Source organism: Trachemys scripta, chromosome 8, assembly GCF_013100865.1.
Source record: "Trachemys scripta elegans isolate TJP31775 chromosome 8, CAS_Tse_1.0, whole genome shotgun sequence".
NCBI lineage: Eukaryota > Metazoa > Chordata > Testudines > Emydidae > Trachemys > Trachemys scripta.
The window spans coordinates 74,135,572-74,153,332 of NC_048305.1; the positions used below are offsets into that span (position 1 = coordinate 74,135,572).

The 17,761-nt window shown below is 41.4% G+C and overlaps 1 protein-coding gene across 4 annotated transcripts in view; it reads right to left on the bottom strand.

The window, feature by feature from the left end:
- Positions 1–17,761, bottom strand: part of SLC44A3 (solute carrier family 44 member 3) — a 74,255-nt gene that overhangs the window by 23,167 nt on the left and 33,327 nt on the right. For all 4 annotated transcript variants that reach the window (XM_034779223.1, XM_034779222.1, XM_034779224.1 and 1 more), the window contains one exon: positions 10,753–10,918. In XM_034779223.1, coding sequence (XP_034635114.1) covers positions 10,753–10,918 — 166 coding nt within the window. The remainder of the gene's footprint in view (positions 1–10,752; positions 10,919–17,761) is intronic.

A 17,761-nucleotide genomic window follows, 5' to 3' on the forward strand; every position in this document is an offset into this window, starting at 1 on the left:
GCTACACTGTAGTAGTGCTGAAAAGGATCTGGGAGTTATCATGGAGCACCAATTGAATCTGAGTCAACGATGTGATGCGGAGAAAGCGAATATCATTCTGGGGTATATTAACAGAAGTGTCGTATATAAGTCACGTGAGATAATTGTCTTGCTCTCCTCAGCACTGGTGAGGCCTGAGCTGGAGAACTGTGTTCAATTCTGAGTGCCATGCTTCAGGAAAGAGGTGAACAAATTCAAGAGAGTCCAGAGGAGAGTAAGAAAGATTACAAAAGGTTTAGAAAATGTGACCTATGAGGAAGTCGTTAAAAATCTGGGCATGTTCAGTTTTGAGAAAAGAAGACAAGAGTCTTCAAATATGTTAAGGGCTGTTATAAAGAGGATGGGGATGAACTGTTCTCCATGTCCACTGAAGGTAACACAGGAAGTAATGGGCTTAATCTGCATCAAGGGAGATTTAGGTTAGATATTAGGGAAATTTTTCTAATTATAAGGATAGTCAAGATCTGGAATAGGCTTCCAAAGGAGGTTGTGGAATCCCCATCATTGTAGGTTTTTAAGAACGGGTTGGACAAACACCTGTCAGGGACGGTCTAGGTTTACTTGGTCCTGATTCAGCATAGGAGACTGGACTTGACTTGATGACCTCTCAATGTCCTTTCCAGCCCTATATATCTATGATTCTATGATCAATCCAGACTTTTATTGACTTCAGTTGGGAGTCAGATCAAGCCCTAAGTCCGGATGAAGGAAAACAAGTTTAAATCTTTTACTGGATTAATTAAGTACATAGGCAATGACTATTTTCGTGCATTTAGTAACAGACATCACAACAGGAAAACTGGCGGAGGCGGGAGGGGAAATGTTCCAAGTAAACATAAACAGTATATGAGAATTATACTTCCTTTGAATGCTTCTATCCTGCTTCTGTCATCTTTCTAGCCCCACTGCACTCTGGGTCCATTTGCTCTGAATCAGTAGTCAAACTAAAACAAACAAACAGCCTGGCAAGATCTTACATGCGAAACTAAGATTTACTCTCTGATGTCAATGTAATGATTGGGGCAAATTTTGCTGATTTAGCTCCAGAGGTTTATTTCAACAGGTTTATTTCAGGTTTATATTCAGGTTTATTTCAGGTGAGAGCAGAATTTGGTCTAATGTGTTTAAAATATTATCTGGCCTACTCATAACTGAAAATACATTATTCTACTGCATTTTAGCTGTGATGTTTTGAGGCAATAACATAAAAGTTCTAAAACCTAAATATACACATGAAAATTAACTTCATGTTTTGTCTTATAAGTAATGTCAGAATCCCACATGAAGGGTTTTTTTTTGTTTTTTTTTTGCATTTTAAAGATCACTTTAATACGAATCAGATACAAGAAATGGCATAACACAGCTCTCAAGAATTTACACTAATTAACTCTCCAAAACCTGGAAGTTAACTAAAAAAAATAAATAAAATGAATGACTGAAATCAGTCTTCTCAGCACAATAAATCCCCCAAAAAACATTTTGGGGACTTCAAATACACTGATTACTATTCACTGTAGTTACATTAGCATAAAAAGGCAAGGAGACCCTTTTATTAGAAAACCCTAAATAATAGGCTCAATGCTGAAATATTTACTCAATCGAAAATACATTGAATATGGAATTAAGTAAGAATCAAACCCTAAATCATAACTAAAATGTTCACTCTTCACAGGGAACTTCTGAAGGATTCATTTATCACCTTTAAAATGAATAGTTTACAGAAAAAACTAAGAGCATAAAAAGGGTTTGTGTGTATATGTGTGAGAGACAGAGCAGCTGGGTGGGATTTGAAAAGGAAGGTCTGCAAACACATTTTTATTAAATCTTCACCACAGCAGGGATTTACACAACTAAGTCAAGATAGGTATCATAGTGCTGCAATAATCCTGAGTATATCACTGCAGTCCTTTCATAGCAATAACTACTTTGGAGCTATAAAGTCATATTTATATATGCTTATGTACCACATTATTTTAAACAGGAAATACCAGCAAAGCAGTTGCTAGTATGCAGCAGTTTCGATCTTATGGCCAGGGGAACAGCTTGAGGGATGGTGATTTTTTATGTAGAGCGAGTACTTTGATAGACTCTCTTAAAAACATCATTTTTAGATGTCAGAAATACATATGTATTGATAAACTTTAACAATTTCACCCCTGTACTACTGCTCTTTTCTATTCATGATAGCTTACAGTCAGACCTGGGAAAATTAAAGATTAAAGAACAGCAAGTTAAAATATTAACCAAGTTTAGAAAATATAGGAAGGGCAAGATTTACAACTCTGTTAATAATTCACTTATCAAGAGATAAAATATAACTTTCCTTCTCTACTTTAACAGTACTGATTAATAAGTTAAGTTTGGTTTGCATAAACCTTTACAAATTTGGAGGCTGTTGCAAACCGCCTTGGTCTAGCTGAGAACTGTCATGTTCTAACGAGATTTCATTATGGTTCCAGGCATGTTGGAAATTGATTTTCCTTCTAATCATGGATCAAAGCAGGAAGTACCAACCTTGAGGGTATGTCTTCACTACCCGCCGTATCGGCAGGTAGCAATCGATTTATCTGGGATCGATATATTGTGTCTCATTAAGACGCGATATATCGATCCCTGAACGCACTCACCGGAATTCCACCTGAGCGAGCGGTGGTAGCGCAGTCGACGGGGGAGCGCAGCCATCAATCCCATACTGTGTGGACCCCAGGTAATTCGATCCAAGATACTTCGACTTCAGCTACGCTATTCGCGTATCTGAAGTTGCGTATCTTGGATCGATTCTCCCCCCCCCCCCCCCCCCCCTGTAGACCAGCCCTAAGAAAATGACCAAATTAAGAAAACTCAACCCACTAGTGGTATTTGTGTCTCAAAATTTACTTTGCCTTGAATCACTTATTTTATCTTTATGGATTCACACACCCCCATAGCTCCAGATTCTGAAATGAGCTCTGTGCAGGTGGCCTTGTATTCACATGGAGCCCACTGAAGTCAGTAGGACTCCAAATGGACATAGGAGTCTGCCTGATCAGAACTCACTTTGGGACTGAGGCCTTAGTTTGAATTTTCTTTTGATATTTTTGTTTCATTGCCTATTCCTTAAAATATTCAATGTTTCATTTCTTGATTTATACAGAACAATACTGCACCAAATCCCTGTGAAGTTGTATTTAATACCACACCAGATAGCTGTATTTATGCATTTTATTTCTAATTTTGCCAATTCTCTTTATTTTATTGTCAGTCTTTTGATATTTGGTATTTTTCTTAAAGCCACAGTTCCTGGAGTCAAATGATTGTAGGATAGTTGTAGCTTTCATTAAAAAAAAAAAAAAAAAACACTCTCTCTTTTGGTTGTGGAACAAAGCTTGAAAATGGCTCAGAAACAAAAAGAAAATTAGAACCCAAAATGTTTTTTTTTTAAACAAACAAAAAAAACCAACCATGATTTTTAAGCCAATCACGATTTTTTTTAAGCCTGACTCATGATTTTTGAAAGCTCCCAGTTGCAATACACCTCTATGTTGCGTTCAGCTCATGAAGCATTTTACAGAAGAGAGTTCAAGAGATGGAATGTAAACATAATTTTTAAAAGCTATTAAGGAATTACTAATAATTTAGTGAAAAGACCAGTGCAATAAAACAGTAGGGCAGATAGTATACTCAGATCTGTCTGTCTGAGGACTAACACATATGGTTTCTCCTCAATGCCTAAAAGTTCCCAGAATACATATTTTTCATGTTATACGTAACACTATACTGAAAAGCAAATGTTCAGCTATTAAAAAAATCTACTATCAATATTTACAGGCGCGTTTGCTTGCCTGCTCAAATACACTAGTTTGAGTAACTGTACACTGAATTGTCCTGTTACACGTATAAATGCAAGTTTATGACCATGGGAACAAACATGCTCACAGATATTACAGGCATTGATTTTCAATAGGCTGTTGAAAGTTTAGTCCTCGTTGATCCCTATGTATAACCTCCTTAGTAACTAAGGGCTTGTCTACACAGAGAGTTAGTGTGTGGCTAACCAGGGTCTGATCCTACAGCGCACTAGCTTACTGTGTGCTAACTAGCCATGTGAACCCCGTTGCCAAGCACTGAAAGTTCTGTAGCACGAGCCACGCAGCCACTTAGTGCACAGCAAGCTAGTGCTTGCAGACCTAGCTTGCCATGCACTAACTCTCCATGTACGCAAGCCCCAAGTGCCTGATCCTGAGAGATGCGGAGTACACTCACCTGCTACTGAAGTCAATGGGAGTTGTGGTGCTCAGCAGCACTTTTTAGGGCATGTCTACACAGCAACTAGACACCCACAGTAGGCCTGCGCCAGCCAACTCAGGTTCGTCACGGGGTTGGGCTGCAGGGCTGTTTCATTGCTGTGTAGACTTCTGGGCTCGAGCCTGGGCTCTAGGAGCCTGCGAGGTGGGAGGGTCCTAGAGCCCAGGCTCCAGCCCAAGCCCAGAAGTCTACACAGCAATGAAACAGCCCTGCAGCCCAAGTTGGCTGGCACAGGTCAGCCATGGGTGTCTAGCTGCTGTGTACACATACCCTTAGAATCAGGTCCTAAAGCCCCACTCAAACAAACATGTACCCACACTCTTAATTTTAAGCATACATTATTCCTATGCCAAAAAATTAAAAATTCTGCACACAATATTTTAAAATTCTGCAAATTTTATTTGTCAAAATAACACTACATAATCACACCAGTTTCAGTTCCTTTGATAATTTATTTCAAAATACCTGTCAGCAAATACGTCTGTAACAATATGGACACACACAAAAATTCTCCCAGGAACAGAGAGTTAAAGAAACCCCTGTGGCATTGCACTCTATATGATTTTATGAAAATATGCTAATGACTTTGAATAAAATGTAACTGAAATATGCTTCATGCAAAAGGTCTCTTGTAAGGTATCATTACAAAGCTTATAATCTACTGAGTGTGGTCATCCTATTTGTATAAATGTATCACTCTTGTATCTGAAACTAGAAATATGAAATATAACTCTGAGGGCCTATTGTAATTATGCAAAGTGTGGGCCATTAATGATGGTTTGGAATCTTGATGGCTCCCATCAACCAGGACAATTGACTGCAGATGGCTCTGTTTTACTTGTAAGTTTTCCTGTATACGGGTGTGTGCTGGTAAGTGGGTAATGAAGTCTTACAGTGACATGTGATCATGTCACCTGAACTGGAATCCATCTTTAACCTGGGGCTTTTCCATTGAGAAGGAGGGGTGAACCCAGAGCGGGACAAAGGATCCCCGCCTTGTGCAAAAGATGTATAAGTGGGTGGAACAGAACAAAAGGGGCAGCCATCATGAGAAATCCCCTTGCTACCACCTGAGCTGGAACAAGGGTTGTACCAGGGGAAAGGATGGTGCCCAGACTAGGAAGGTATCCAGTCTGTGAAAGAAACTTATTGAAACATCTCTGAGAATGAGATTTTATCTGTATTAGACTTAGATTTCATAGAATATCAGGGTTGGAAGGGACCTCAGGAGGTCATCTAGTCTTTTTGTCCCAGATCCTTAAATGGCTCCCTCAAGGATTGAACTCACAACCCTGGGTTTAGCAGGCCAATGCTCAAACCACTGAGCTATCCCTCCCCCTTTGTGTGTTGTGTTTTGTTTTGTTTTACTTGGTAATTCACTTTGTTCTGTCTGCTATTACTTGGAACCACTTAAATCCTACTTTCTGTATTTAATAAAATCACTTTTTACTTATTAATTAACCTAGAGTATGTAGGGCACAGCTGTGCATCTCTATCAGTGTTATAGAGGGCGAACAATTTATGAGTTTACCCTGTATAAGCTTTATACAGGGTAAAACAGATTTATTTGGGTTTGGACCCCATTGGGAGTTGGGCATCTGAGTGTTAAAGACAGGAACATTTCTGTAAGCTGCTTTCAGTTAAGTCTGAAGCTTTGGGGCACGAAAATCTCATCCTCAGAGATGTTTCAATAAGTTTCTTTCACAGACTGGAAGCCTTCCTGGGTCTGTGTTGGAGCAGACAGGCGTGTCTGGCTCAACAAGACAGGGTGCTGGAGTCCTGAGCTGGCAGGGAAAGCAGGGGCAGTAGTCTTGGCACATCAGTTGGCAGTTCCCAAGGGGGTTTCTGTGATCCAACCCATCACAACCTCTATGATAACCCAGTTCCTGTTTCTCTTCCCGCTTCCTCCCGCCCCCCAGAGCCCAGCCAGGGGGACAGACGCCCAAAACCCCTTAACCCCAGAGCCCACCTCTGGGTCCCCTCCAGCCAATACACCCAAACCCCCTTCTCACCAGAGCTCAACCACGGGGTCCCCCAGAGCCCAGACACCCATCCCCTTCCGGCCCCAGAGCCCAGGGATCCAGAGGGAGAAACAGCCTGATGCTTGGTTCCAGGCTTGCACAGTTTCCTGAGTGCCGCCAACTCCTTCCCTCAGGGCATGCTGGGAACTGCAGCTGCCAGGAACCCTCTAGCTCCCTCCCCCTGGCAGTGTCTTCTATGTGCAAGCTGGGCTCTGCCAAGGCCATTGGCCCCTAGTGGCAGCTAGCAGCACTGCAGCCCATTTCTGTGGGGGAAAGGAAATTCTGCATGCACAACGTTAATGTCTGCAAAATTCTGCATTGCGCATCGGCACAGAATTCCCCCAGAAGTAATACATGTAAGTGTTTGCAGGCTCAGGGCTCTGATCCTACAAACACTAAAGCATGTGAGTAAAGTTACTCACAAGAGTACTATAGGACTACTTGCATGAGAACAGCTATTCAACACGCTTAAGCATTTGTAGAATTGGTCCTTCAGTAAATAAGTTTGGGTAACTAGTCAAATCCATAAAACCTTTTTCTTTAAATCAGTGATGGGGGAACGTCTGATCACAGTGAGGGGGTTAAGTGCATAGCTGCTTAACCCCTCAACACATGATGGAAATAAATCCTTATACAAAACAAACCAAGCTAACAAGATTTCCACAAAGAGCTTTCTCCCCCCCCCCAAAAAGGGGGGGGGGCATCAAGAGCGCAGTCTCTTTTTGCAAGTTATAAAAGAGTAGCCGTTACATGAACCACTATTTCTTTTATTAAATTAATAAGGCCTCTTAGGAATTTATCTTTTATCTGAAATAAAAGAAAGCAAAGTGTAGTTTCAATATTATTATTTCAGGTCAAACAGATGTCACCTGTAAAACTAATCCAGCTGAAACAACTCTCTGCCCTCCCCATTTTTAATTCCGCTTATGGACAGTGGCTGAGAAGTGCCTAATGGACTGTTGTGTGTACTGAGGAAGCAGGTTTCCTCAGGGAAAGGCTGTTCCATTTCCTGTGGCCATTCACTAGCTAGAAGGAAAACCTCTCCATGGGGTATCATAAACAAAGCACTTGTGACAAGCATTTATGAGGCTGCATCACAGAACACATTAAATTGCAGATTACTGGTGACAAATTCATTGTTGTCAATAAGAACTAATATAGTTTACTGCCCTCTATGAGATCAATAATATTGCTATTTCACCTTTCTATCCCCCTTACTTCACTGCTTTGATTTATCTACTTATCTATACTGACAGATCGAGGGAGAGGAAGAGGGATCACCACCATTATATATATATAATTCTGTGGGGGAAAGGAAATTCTGCATGCACAACGTGCATTATAATTATAATTAATATATATAGCATTTCCCTTCCCATGCACAGCTCTCTCAACACAATGGGTGTCAGCTGCCAAGCAAATGAAGTACATTTAAGGAGAGAGATTTCAATGGAATTTGGAGCACAGAACTTGTCTACTCCAAGAACCCAATCCTGGACCTCACAATGGTGGTGGAAAGTAGCTGGAAAGCTCATGGGTCTGGTCTCTTGAGAATTACCTAATCCTCTGGGGGTAGAGAGCCAACACAGCAACTTCAATGCCGCCTTTCTAGCCCTGATTGTAGGCGGCATGGCCAGGTTGTCTCCATGTCCAGGGGATCCCTAGCTTCCAGAATAGTCCTTCGGGTTGCTGGCAGCCAGTGCAAAGTACAAGAGCTCAGAGGCTGCACTATATTTTACATCGGGGACTGGCTTAACAGCCCTAAGATCAGTAGAGCCCTGTGTGGATACAAAATTTGAATCCGCATCCGAGCCGCAAAAATCACCGATGTAGATATCTGCAGATCTAAAGCGAATATCTGCGGATTTGCTGGGCTCTAAAGATCAGATGTGTGTGTGCAGTATGAGAGAGTAGCTTAACATCACCTTTACCTGCCTCACCCCCGAACTACTCCATGTGCACCTTGGAGCATCGTAGTATCTGAGTCAGTACTTTATGCAGCACTGCGCAAACTGCAACAAATAATGGCAATTTAATGACTGTGAGCTTCAGTATAGGTGTCAAATCAGAGAAAGCACTGGAGCAGACATCTCTGTAAAATGTGGAAAGATTTCCCCCCGCAACTCCCCAGTTCCTTAAGCAATGTGGTTTGGACTTTGAGTGTGGTTTGAGTTTCATTCAGGCAAACTCCCAATTACTATTGATACCCAAAATTAATGGAGTAAAAAAATCTCAGGATTTGGCCCTCTAGTACAGTGGCTCTCATCCTTTTCAGATTACTGTACCCCTTTCAAGAGTCTTATTTATCTTGCATACCCTCAAGTTACACCTCACTTATTAGCTACTTGCTTACAAAATCAGACATAATACAAAAGTGTCACAGCACACTATTACTAAAAATTGCTTACTTTCTCATTTTTACCATATAATTATAAAATAAATTAATTAGAATATAAATATTCTACTTACATTTCAGTGTATAGACTATAAAGCAGTATAAACAAGTCACTGTCTGCATGAAATGTTAGTTTGCACTGACTTCAATAGTACTTTTTATGTAGCCTGTGGTAAAACTAGACAAATATCTAGATGAGTTGATGTACCCCCTGAAAGACATCTGTGTACCCACAGGGCACGCATACCACTGGTTGAGAACCACTGCTCTAGTATAACTCTTCACTGTTTAAGACTGAGAAATTCAGATTTCAATAATGGAGCACTGATTGGATGCTATGCTGTAGCCTCAGGAGCAAAGGGCCAGTTAACTACATACAGCTCTGTAGGGCACTAGTTACCTGTGTTGATCCTTCAGTCAGAGAAAGGAGATGAAGTGTGAACCTCTAGTCTTGACATAGTGGGTGAAATGGTAAAAGATTATGTCAGTATACTGATCCTTTCCCCAAACCCTTTAAAATGGGCATTTTACATTCTGTCTACACTAGGAATATTTAAAAAAAAAAAAAAAAAAAGTCCACTGGCTAACACCAGTTCGGTCTGAGCTCTATTGAGAGCCCGAGAGTAGATGCGCTTCTGACAGTGTTTTAAATGCTGTGTTGATTAGACTTACTCTGAGCAGGGACAGAAAACACAGTATTTAAAATGGTGGTGGCAGCCGGCAATCTATCTACTCTAGGGCTCCCAGCATTGCTAACATCAATGGAGTGGAACCAGTGTTCCAACAGCGGAAAATTTTTGGAAAAAAAAAATCCCAATTATCGACAAGGTCTAAGCTGGTTTTCCTGCAGGAAGAGAGGAGAGTAGAGTTCATCGGGAGTTTTCCAACAGAACACTTTCTATCCAAAAGTGCTGACTTGTCAAAATCAAAATGTTCTGTGGGATTGTTTTGATTTGGATGGAATTCCAACAGGAACCAGGCTGGTTTCCTGACAGCTTGCCTGGTAGCTCCCTGTCAGCCTAAGAGCCTGGATGACCTGGGAGCCCCAGCTCCCACACATCCCAGGTTCCCAGCTCTGGGGCAGCCTGCCAGGTGGGCTGTTGTGCTCTCAGGCTCTTCACATGGCAAACTGCTACAAACCTGTAGCTCACATGGATACCCGCCCCCCACTGGCCATACAGCTTTTCTGCAAAAAAAAAAAAAAATCCATTTTTTTGTTTTGTTTGTTCCACTGTGGAACAAGAATTTTTTCAAAGTCTCAGACTTTCACAGAACAGAAAATTTGTTACCACGTTTGCATGGAATGGAGCACAGGAAACACTGCAATGTGGCTAGAAGATCAAAACATTCCCCTGCAGTGTTGGAAATTGAAACAAAAACAGCACTGATTTACTGCATGAAACCCATCTTGTTTCACTATCCAATACGAAGGAAGTGCAAAACGTAAAACAGGATAAATAGTAAGTAGTAAATGAGATTTTTACAATTCCTACACATCTAGCTAAGGTGGTGTCTTGGTAACACAAAGTAAAATACTTCAAGTAAAAATATTTGCACAGCATGACATGATTTTCAATTGTTTTCTACAGTAAACTTTAGAGGCTTATTCAGCCATACCAGATTAAAGCCTGGTGGGAGGGACGGAAAGGAGATCAAGTCACACTACTTTAGAATTATTCTGGGGCTATGTGTTACACCTTTACTTAGAACCACCGACATTTACTGAGAAAAGGTTAAAATTTATTCTGAGTTTTGCTTGCACCAGGGCTTAATTTGGCCCAAAATTTTCTAGGATTTAAAGAGAGGTGCTACATATTAATGTCACATGAGATCGTGTTCAAAGCCTTGCAATGAGCTGCTTGACTTTCTAGTCTCACATTCTTGGAATAATTTAGCTCCCAAGATACTACTCTAAATATAAATCCAAGGCATTTTATAGTGGTTTTCCTAAAAATACTCAAAGTGAATGCTAAGAAAACACCAACCATACAAGGAGGTAAATTTTACACATACCGGTTGAAATAGCTAGTCACCACTGCTCCAGCGATAGTCATTTGCTGACAAGCCAGGATGAATTCACTAGTCCAGATAAGGCCAACTAAATGGTACCACCACATGTAGCGAATGCCAGACAGAATTTTATATTCTACTTGTCCTCCTGAAATGACTTGTGCACTACCTGAGAAGTCAAAGATATCAGAATATTAATCACAACTCAGCAAACAAAACAGAACTTAAACATGTCTCATATAGCCCATGTATTCACTTTTTTCCAGTAAAGTTATAAAATAGAATCCAGCTGTTGTTTAATTCTAGCAATATTTACTAAAGCACACAACTAATTTTGAGAAAAATGTTCTTATAGGGCCTAATGCCTCAGTTTTAAGTCAGGTCATTTTTACAGCTGCCAGTAAAGTCAATAGCAGCTGTGTTTGAGCAAGATTTAAGAGAAACTGGGTTAAAACTTCAGGATTTGCTCTAAAATGAATGTTTGAGAAATAAATGAAAAATCTTCATTATCAAAATCTGAAATAAGATTAAGGTCAATTACAGAAATGTCTAAAAATTAAGTTTTCACTTATGAGGACAATAGCATTATTATGCAGACAAAGCACAATTGGAGTTGCAGCTAGCAAGGGATGTGAAGGATAACAAGAAGGGTTTCTACAGGTACGTTAGGAACAAGAAGGTGGACAGGGAAAGTGTGGGACCCTTACTGAATGGGGGAGGCAACCTAGTGACAGATGATGTGGAAAAAGCTGAAGTACTCAATGCTTTTTTTTGCCTCGGTCTTCACAGACAAGGTGACCTCCCAGACTGCTGCACTGGGCAGCACAGTATGGGGAGGAGGTGAGCAGCCCTCAGTTGTGAAAGAACAGGTTAAGGACTATTTAGAAAAGCTGGACATGCGCAAGTTCATGGGGCCAGATCTAATGTATCCGAGGGGACTGAGGGAGTTGGCTGATGCGATTGCAAAGCCATTGGCTATTATCTTTGAAAACTCGTGGCGATTGGGGGAGGTCCCGGATGATTGGAAAAATGCAAATATAGTGCCCATCTTTAAAAAAGGGAAGGAGGAGAATCCGGGGAACTACAGCCTCACCTCCATCCCTGGAAAAATCATGGAGCAGGTCCTCAAGGAATCCATTTTGAAGCACTTGGAAAAGAGAAAGGTAATCAGGAACAGTCAACATGGATTCACCAAGGACAAGTCATGCCTGACCAACCTAATTGCCTTCTATGATGAGCTAACTGGCCCTGTGGATATGGGGAAAGCAGTGGACGTGATATATCTTGACTTTAGCAAACCTTTTGATATGGTCTCCCACAGTATTCTTGCCAGCAAGCTAAAGAAAGTATGGATTGGATGAATGGACTATAAGGTGGATAGAAAGCTGGCTAGATCATCGGGCTCAACGGGTAGTGATCAAAGGCTCAATGTCTAGTTGGTAGCCAGTATCAAATGGAGTGCCCCAGGTGTCTGTCCTGAGGTCGGTTTTGTTCAACATCTTCATTAATTATCTGGATGATGGGATGGATTGCACCCTCAGCAAGTTTGTGGATCACACTAAGCTGGGGGGAGAGGTAGATATGCTGGAGGGTAAGGATAGGGTTCAGAGTGACCTAGACAAATTGGAGGATTGGACTAAAAGAAATCTGATGAGGTTCAACAAGGACAAGTGCAGAGTCCTGAACTTAGGACGAAAGAATCCCATGCACTGCTACAGCTGGGGACTGACTGGCCCCACCGGCAGTTCTGCAGAAAAGGACCTGGGGATTACAGTCGACAAGATGCTGGATATGAGTCAACAGTGTGCCCTAGCAGGAGCATTGCCAGCAGATTGAGGGAAGTGATTATTCCCCTCTATTTGGCACTGGTGAGGCCATATCTGGAGTATTGCATCCAGTTTTGGGCCCCCCACCACAGAAAGGATGTGGATAAATTGGAGAGAGTCCAGCGGAGGGCAAAGAAAATGATTAGTGGGCTGGGGCACATGACTTATGAGGAGAGGCTGAGGGAACTTGGCTTATTTAGTCTGCAGAAGAGAAGAGTGTGTGTGTGTGGGGGGGATTTGATAGCAGCCTTCAACTACCTGAAGGGGATTGCAAAGAGGATGGAGCTAGGCTGTTCTCAGTGGTGGCAGATGACAGAACAAGAAGCAATGGTCTCAAGTTGCAGTGGGGGAGGTGTAAGTTGGATATTAGGAAAAACTATTCCACGAGGAGGGTGGTGAAGCACTGGAATGAGTTACCTAGGGAAGTGATGGAATCTCCATCCTTAGAGGTTTTTAAGGCCTGGCTTGACAAAGCCCTGGCTGGGATGATTTAGTTGGGGTTGGTCCTGCTTTGAGCAGGGGGTTGGACTAGATGCCCTCCTGAGGTCTCTTCCAACCCTAATCTTCTATGATTCTACTAAAAGAGCAGAGAGAGAAAGATTGCTGGAAAAGATTAAGGATAGATATGTACCACTGAAACAAAACAAGGTTTTAGAACATTAAACAGACAAAATTAACCAAATTCAATCCAAATTCAATGTTGTTGTTTTTTAAACAGAATGTAGACATCTTTAAGGTAACACGAACTCTAAGGCTGTTTGCATCAGATGTGTATTCTTGAACATAAACACACATTTACATCTAATTATGCTAGCAAATTGTATTTCCACTTCTGTTGACAAGACATGAACGTATTTCCCTATTAATCCTAAAAGTAATGTGACAGACCCAGACCAGTGGGGTACAGGAGTCTGGTAGAGGGCAAATATACTGGTCACTGGATGAGTAGTTTTCTGTTCCCTGAATGACCAGAGCAGGGGCTGCACTAGAGTAATCAGGAACCTGCTAGAACCAGTTAAGGCAGACAGGCTAATTAGGACACTTGGAGCCAATTAAGAAGAAGCTTCTAGAATCAATTAAGGCAGGCTAATCAGGGCACCTGGGTTTTAAAAAGGAGCTCACTTCAGTTTGTGGGGCGAGTGTGAGGAGCTGGGAGCAAGAGGTGCAAGAAGCTGAGAGTGAGAGGGTTTGCTGCTGGAGGACTGAAGAGCACAAGCGTTATCAGACACCCGGAGGAAGGTCCTGTGGTGAGAATAAGGAAGGTGTTTGGAGGAGGCCATGGGGAAATAGCCCAGGGAGTTGTAGCTATCATGCAGCTGTTACAGGAGGCACTATAGACAGCTGCAGTCCACAGGGCCCTGGGCTGGAACCTGGAGTAGATGGCGGGCCCCAAACCTCCCAATTGACCTGGACTGTGGGTTCTTCCAGAGGGGAAGGTCTCTGGGCTGTTCCCCAACCCACCTGGTGAATCTCTGAGGCAAGAAAATCTGCCAATAAGCGCAGGACCCACCAAGATAGAGGAGGAACTTTGTCACACTAGCTACACAAAATTAGTGATGCACAGTCCCAATTGCTGAGTTCAAGTTAGACACTCCTATTTATAATTCCTGAATATGAATTTTTGTTTGGAGGTGGGCGGACAGAGACAGGTTACTTTTTGTGGCAGGTCATTGGATCTGGAACTTACTCTCTTTGTCAATTTGCCAGGGCTCAAATTTGCTGACCTTCATGATGCATCTGTTCACCCAAAAGAGGAATTCTCTAAGGGCGAGCTGTGGATATTCCTTGGTACTAACTTCCAGTACAGCATTGGTGCTGTCAATGTCAACTATGTGAGTAGGGGCAGGATAAGGAATGGTCCACTGATGTCCCTGCGGCCCACGCTGCTTCCCGCAGCTCCCATTGGCCGGGAACGGTGAACCACAGCCACTGGGAGCTGTGGGTGGCCGTGCAAATGTAAATAGACTCATGGCCCACCAGCGGATTACCCTGACAGGCCACAGGTTGCCTACCACTGCTCTAGTGGGTAGAGCTGAGAACTGCAAGTCAAAACAAATGGGTTCTTCCAAATTCAGGTAAACCTTGTTCTCATTGTTCCCTGGATCAAGAGTCATACCCTGCAACATAATGCAGCTGGACTAGACTACTAAAAAAAGTTCATAGGTTGTAACACAGACTAGTTTATTGTTACCGTGAGGCAATCCTCTTTGTAGTGAAGTGAAGACATTGATGCATGCACTGGTTACTTCATATTCAGAAAGAAGTCTGAACAGGAAAGCACTGTCATGAGCTGCAGGCATTTTAGAGAGGTTAGGACTGTGTACTGCTGTAAGTGCACTGCTACTGAAATTTGGTTCTAATGCTTTTTAGACCTGTGAAAATTCAAGTTACTTTACAAGTGGAAAAACCTTTGGTACCATCTCTCTCTTTCCCCCACCCCACCCTTTTTTTTTTTAAACACAGACCCAAGAGTTATTTTTCTTTCTCAGAGAATTCTGAAGTGGAGCACATTTCCACATACCATCAAAGTAAATTTCATCCACTGCACTGTACATTTGTGTCTCATTTTGTATTCTGAGCATTTCTCAACTCCTTTAACTCTTCCAGCAGTTTTAGGCTCCTATGTTCTTACAGCATGTACAACTAGCCAAACATGCTCATACATCAATTGTAATCATTACCAGTGGCAACTGTGCAAACAATACAACGGATAAGATAAATGGAGGTCTCTTCAGGCTTCCATTTCATTTGAAAATAAGTCATTTCCTTCAGTAGCAGAACTGAGGACTTTTTCCTGGTGTGCAACCTTTACTTATGAACATTCCTATTACACAAATTGTTAAGATATTTTACTTCTGCACCGACAGACTGGTTAAAATGATTAATGAATGTCTGCAGCACAAACTCTAATTCCATTGCTCTTAACAAGCCACTGTCATTTAAAATAATGATTAACAGTAACAGCCTTGGCTAAACAGAAATTGTCATGGGCTGGTATTGTGTGCATGTGTATCACTGCCCTCTGCTGGATGTCATCATGTGGCAGTGATCACCTTATTTTCTGAGTAAGAGGAGCCAAAGATCATGTGCTGTATTCCCTCATGGTGTATGTCTGTGCCTGTCTGATATTCTTTGTGTCTATGGTTACCAGGCACATACAAATCTGATGACAGAATAATGCATTATATTATGTTTCACATTTAAAGATGAGAGTATATTGGTAGCATGGATCAAACAGCAAGGATCTCTCCGACATCCTATTAAAAAATGCATTTCCTTTCCTTGTCATTCCAGTGTGATCTGGTCACGGAGGCACAAAAAAAAAGAACAAAACTTCAGAATATGGTTCTACTTTGTCTGCAGCACATTTTTCTTCCAGCAGTATAATCACAGCAGATAAGTCATTCACCGAAAATCAATCCTGCCAGTGCAGCCATTTGCCAATTCCAAGTTGTTAATAAGTGACTAAAATCCCCATTGTTGAGCCATGACATTGCAGAAAGCTGCCTACTGTATATATACTTTTCTTAGATTTGTTACTGTGATGCAAATACTTCAAAAAAAGTTGGTCAGATACCAAGATCCTGCCATAGCATTTTTAGTAAGACTTTGAAAAGTTTCTCCATCAGATTCACTAGCCCAATACTACAGCCTTATCAGTCACAGCCAAAGAGATGCACAATATCAATATCATACAGTATATTTTGTGACTTGCAGACTTGTGCCATACATTCTACGGGAGTGGCTATTGGAGTTTTTCTACTCATATCTGGAACACCCAGAAGTTTTAACAGGTTTCAGGGTAGCAGCCGTGTTAGTCTGTATCCTCAAAAAGAACAGGAGTACTTGTGGCACCTTAGAGACTAACAAATTTATTAGAGCATAAGCTTTCGTTTCACTCTGTATGCATCCGAAGAAGTGGGTTTTAGCCCACGAAAGCTTATGCTCTAATAAATTTGTTAGTCTCTAAGGTGCCACAAGTACTCCTGTTCTTTCAGAAGTTTTAAGCGGTTGGAACTCCTAGGAACTGGAAATCATATTTTCCTCAATTTATCAATTCCACTGTGGACAACAAAGAACAATTGGCCAGAAAGTACTAACTCAGAACCGATTTCCGAGTTCTTGCTACTATGAAAATATTTGCCACTTTTAATGCTTTCTGCTGCAGAGTCAGAAAGGTTTCTATAAACCATTGTTCTATAAAATTTGTGTTTCCTCCCAACTGAATTTACTTTGTAGCTGCTCCTTTTTCACATATGAGAATTTACAATTAAGTTAGCTAGATTTAGTTGGAATATCTTGGACTCTTCAAGAAATTTGCTTTTACCACTGGTTTATCTGCAGCACATCTTTACTGTAATAGTTTTACTCCTCACTATACTCAGATATATTTTCATTATGTGAAAATCTCGCCTAGCACTTCCATCTTACATTCAGTATCCTATTCCTGATGTGGATTTCACTGTTTCTGCCAGATTCATACATGAGAGGACACACATTACAGTACCACTACTGGAATACCACAAGGCCATGTCTAGTTCTACAATAAAACAACCCTATTGGCTTTTCCAAATCCTCACTGAGCTCCATTCCCATTAGAATACATAGTTACAACCCATGCCACTTGATTTTTGTGCCAACTCCAGTCTCTTGCAATTTGGCATCTCTCCTGGCCAATGTCTGGCATTTGTCCCAGACCTATAGATTTCCAATACAATTGGCTTCTGCTGCTCTTACAGCCCCTGATTTAGCAAGGTAGTTAAGCAGGTGCATAACTTTGAATACATGAGCAGCCTCACTTCAGTGAGACTACTTGTACCTTGCTCAACCAGGGCTATAGTTATCTGATCCTCCCAAGGAGTTAGCTTCTTCTCAATGTAAAATAGATATTAAAAATGACAAACAAGGTGATCTGCATGGATGCATAAAGATCAGATGCATCACAGATGAAACATGGATCAGGTGCCTCAGTTACAAGATGCACACAGGCTGTAAATATTATGGAACTACAAGAAGCATAAGGGAAACATTAAGAACAGGTGCAGCACAGTAACAATTCAATTTCACTAGCCCATCTCCTCAAGCTGCACATAACTAAAAACAGCTATTTGCTGAAAAAATTTAAATATGTATAACATCATTCTCAAAATATTTTCTGATAAGCCCAAACTAAAATTAAGTGGGTG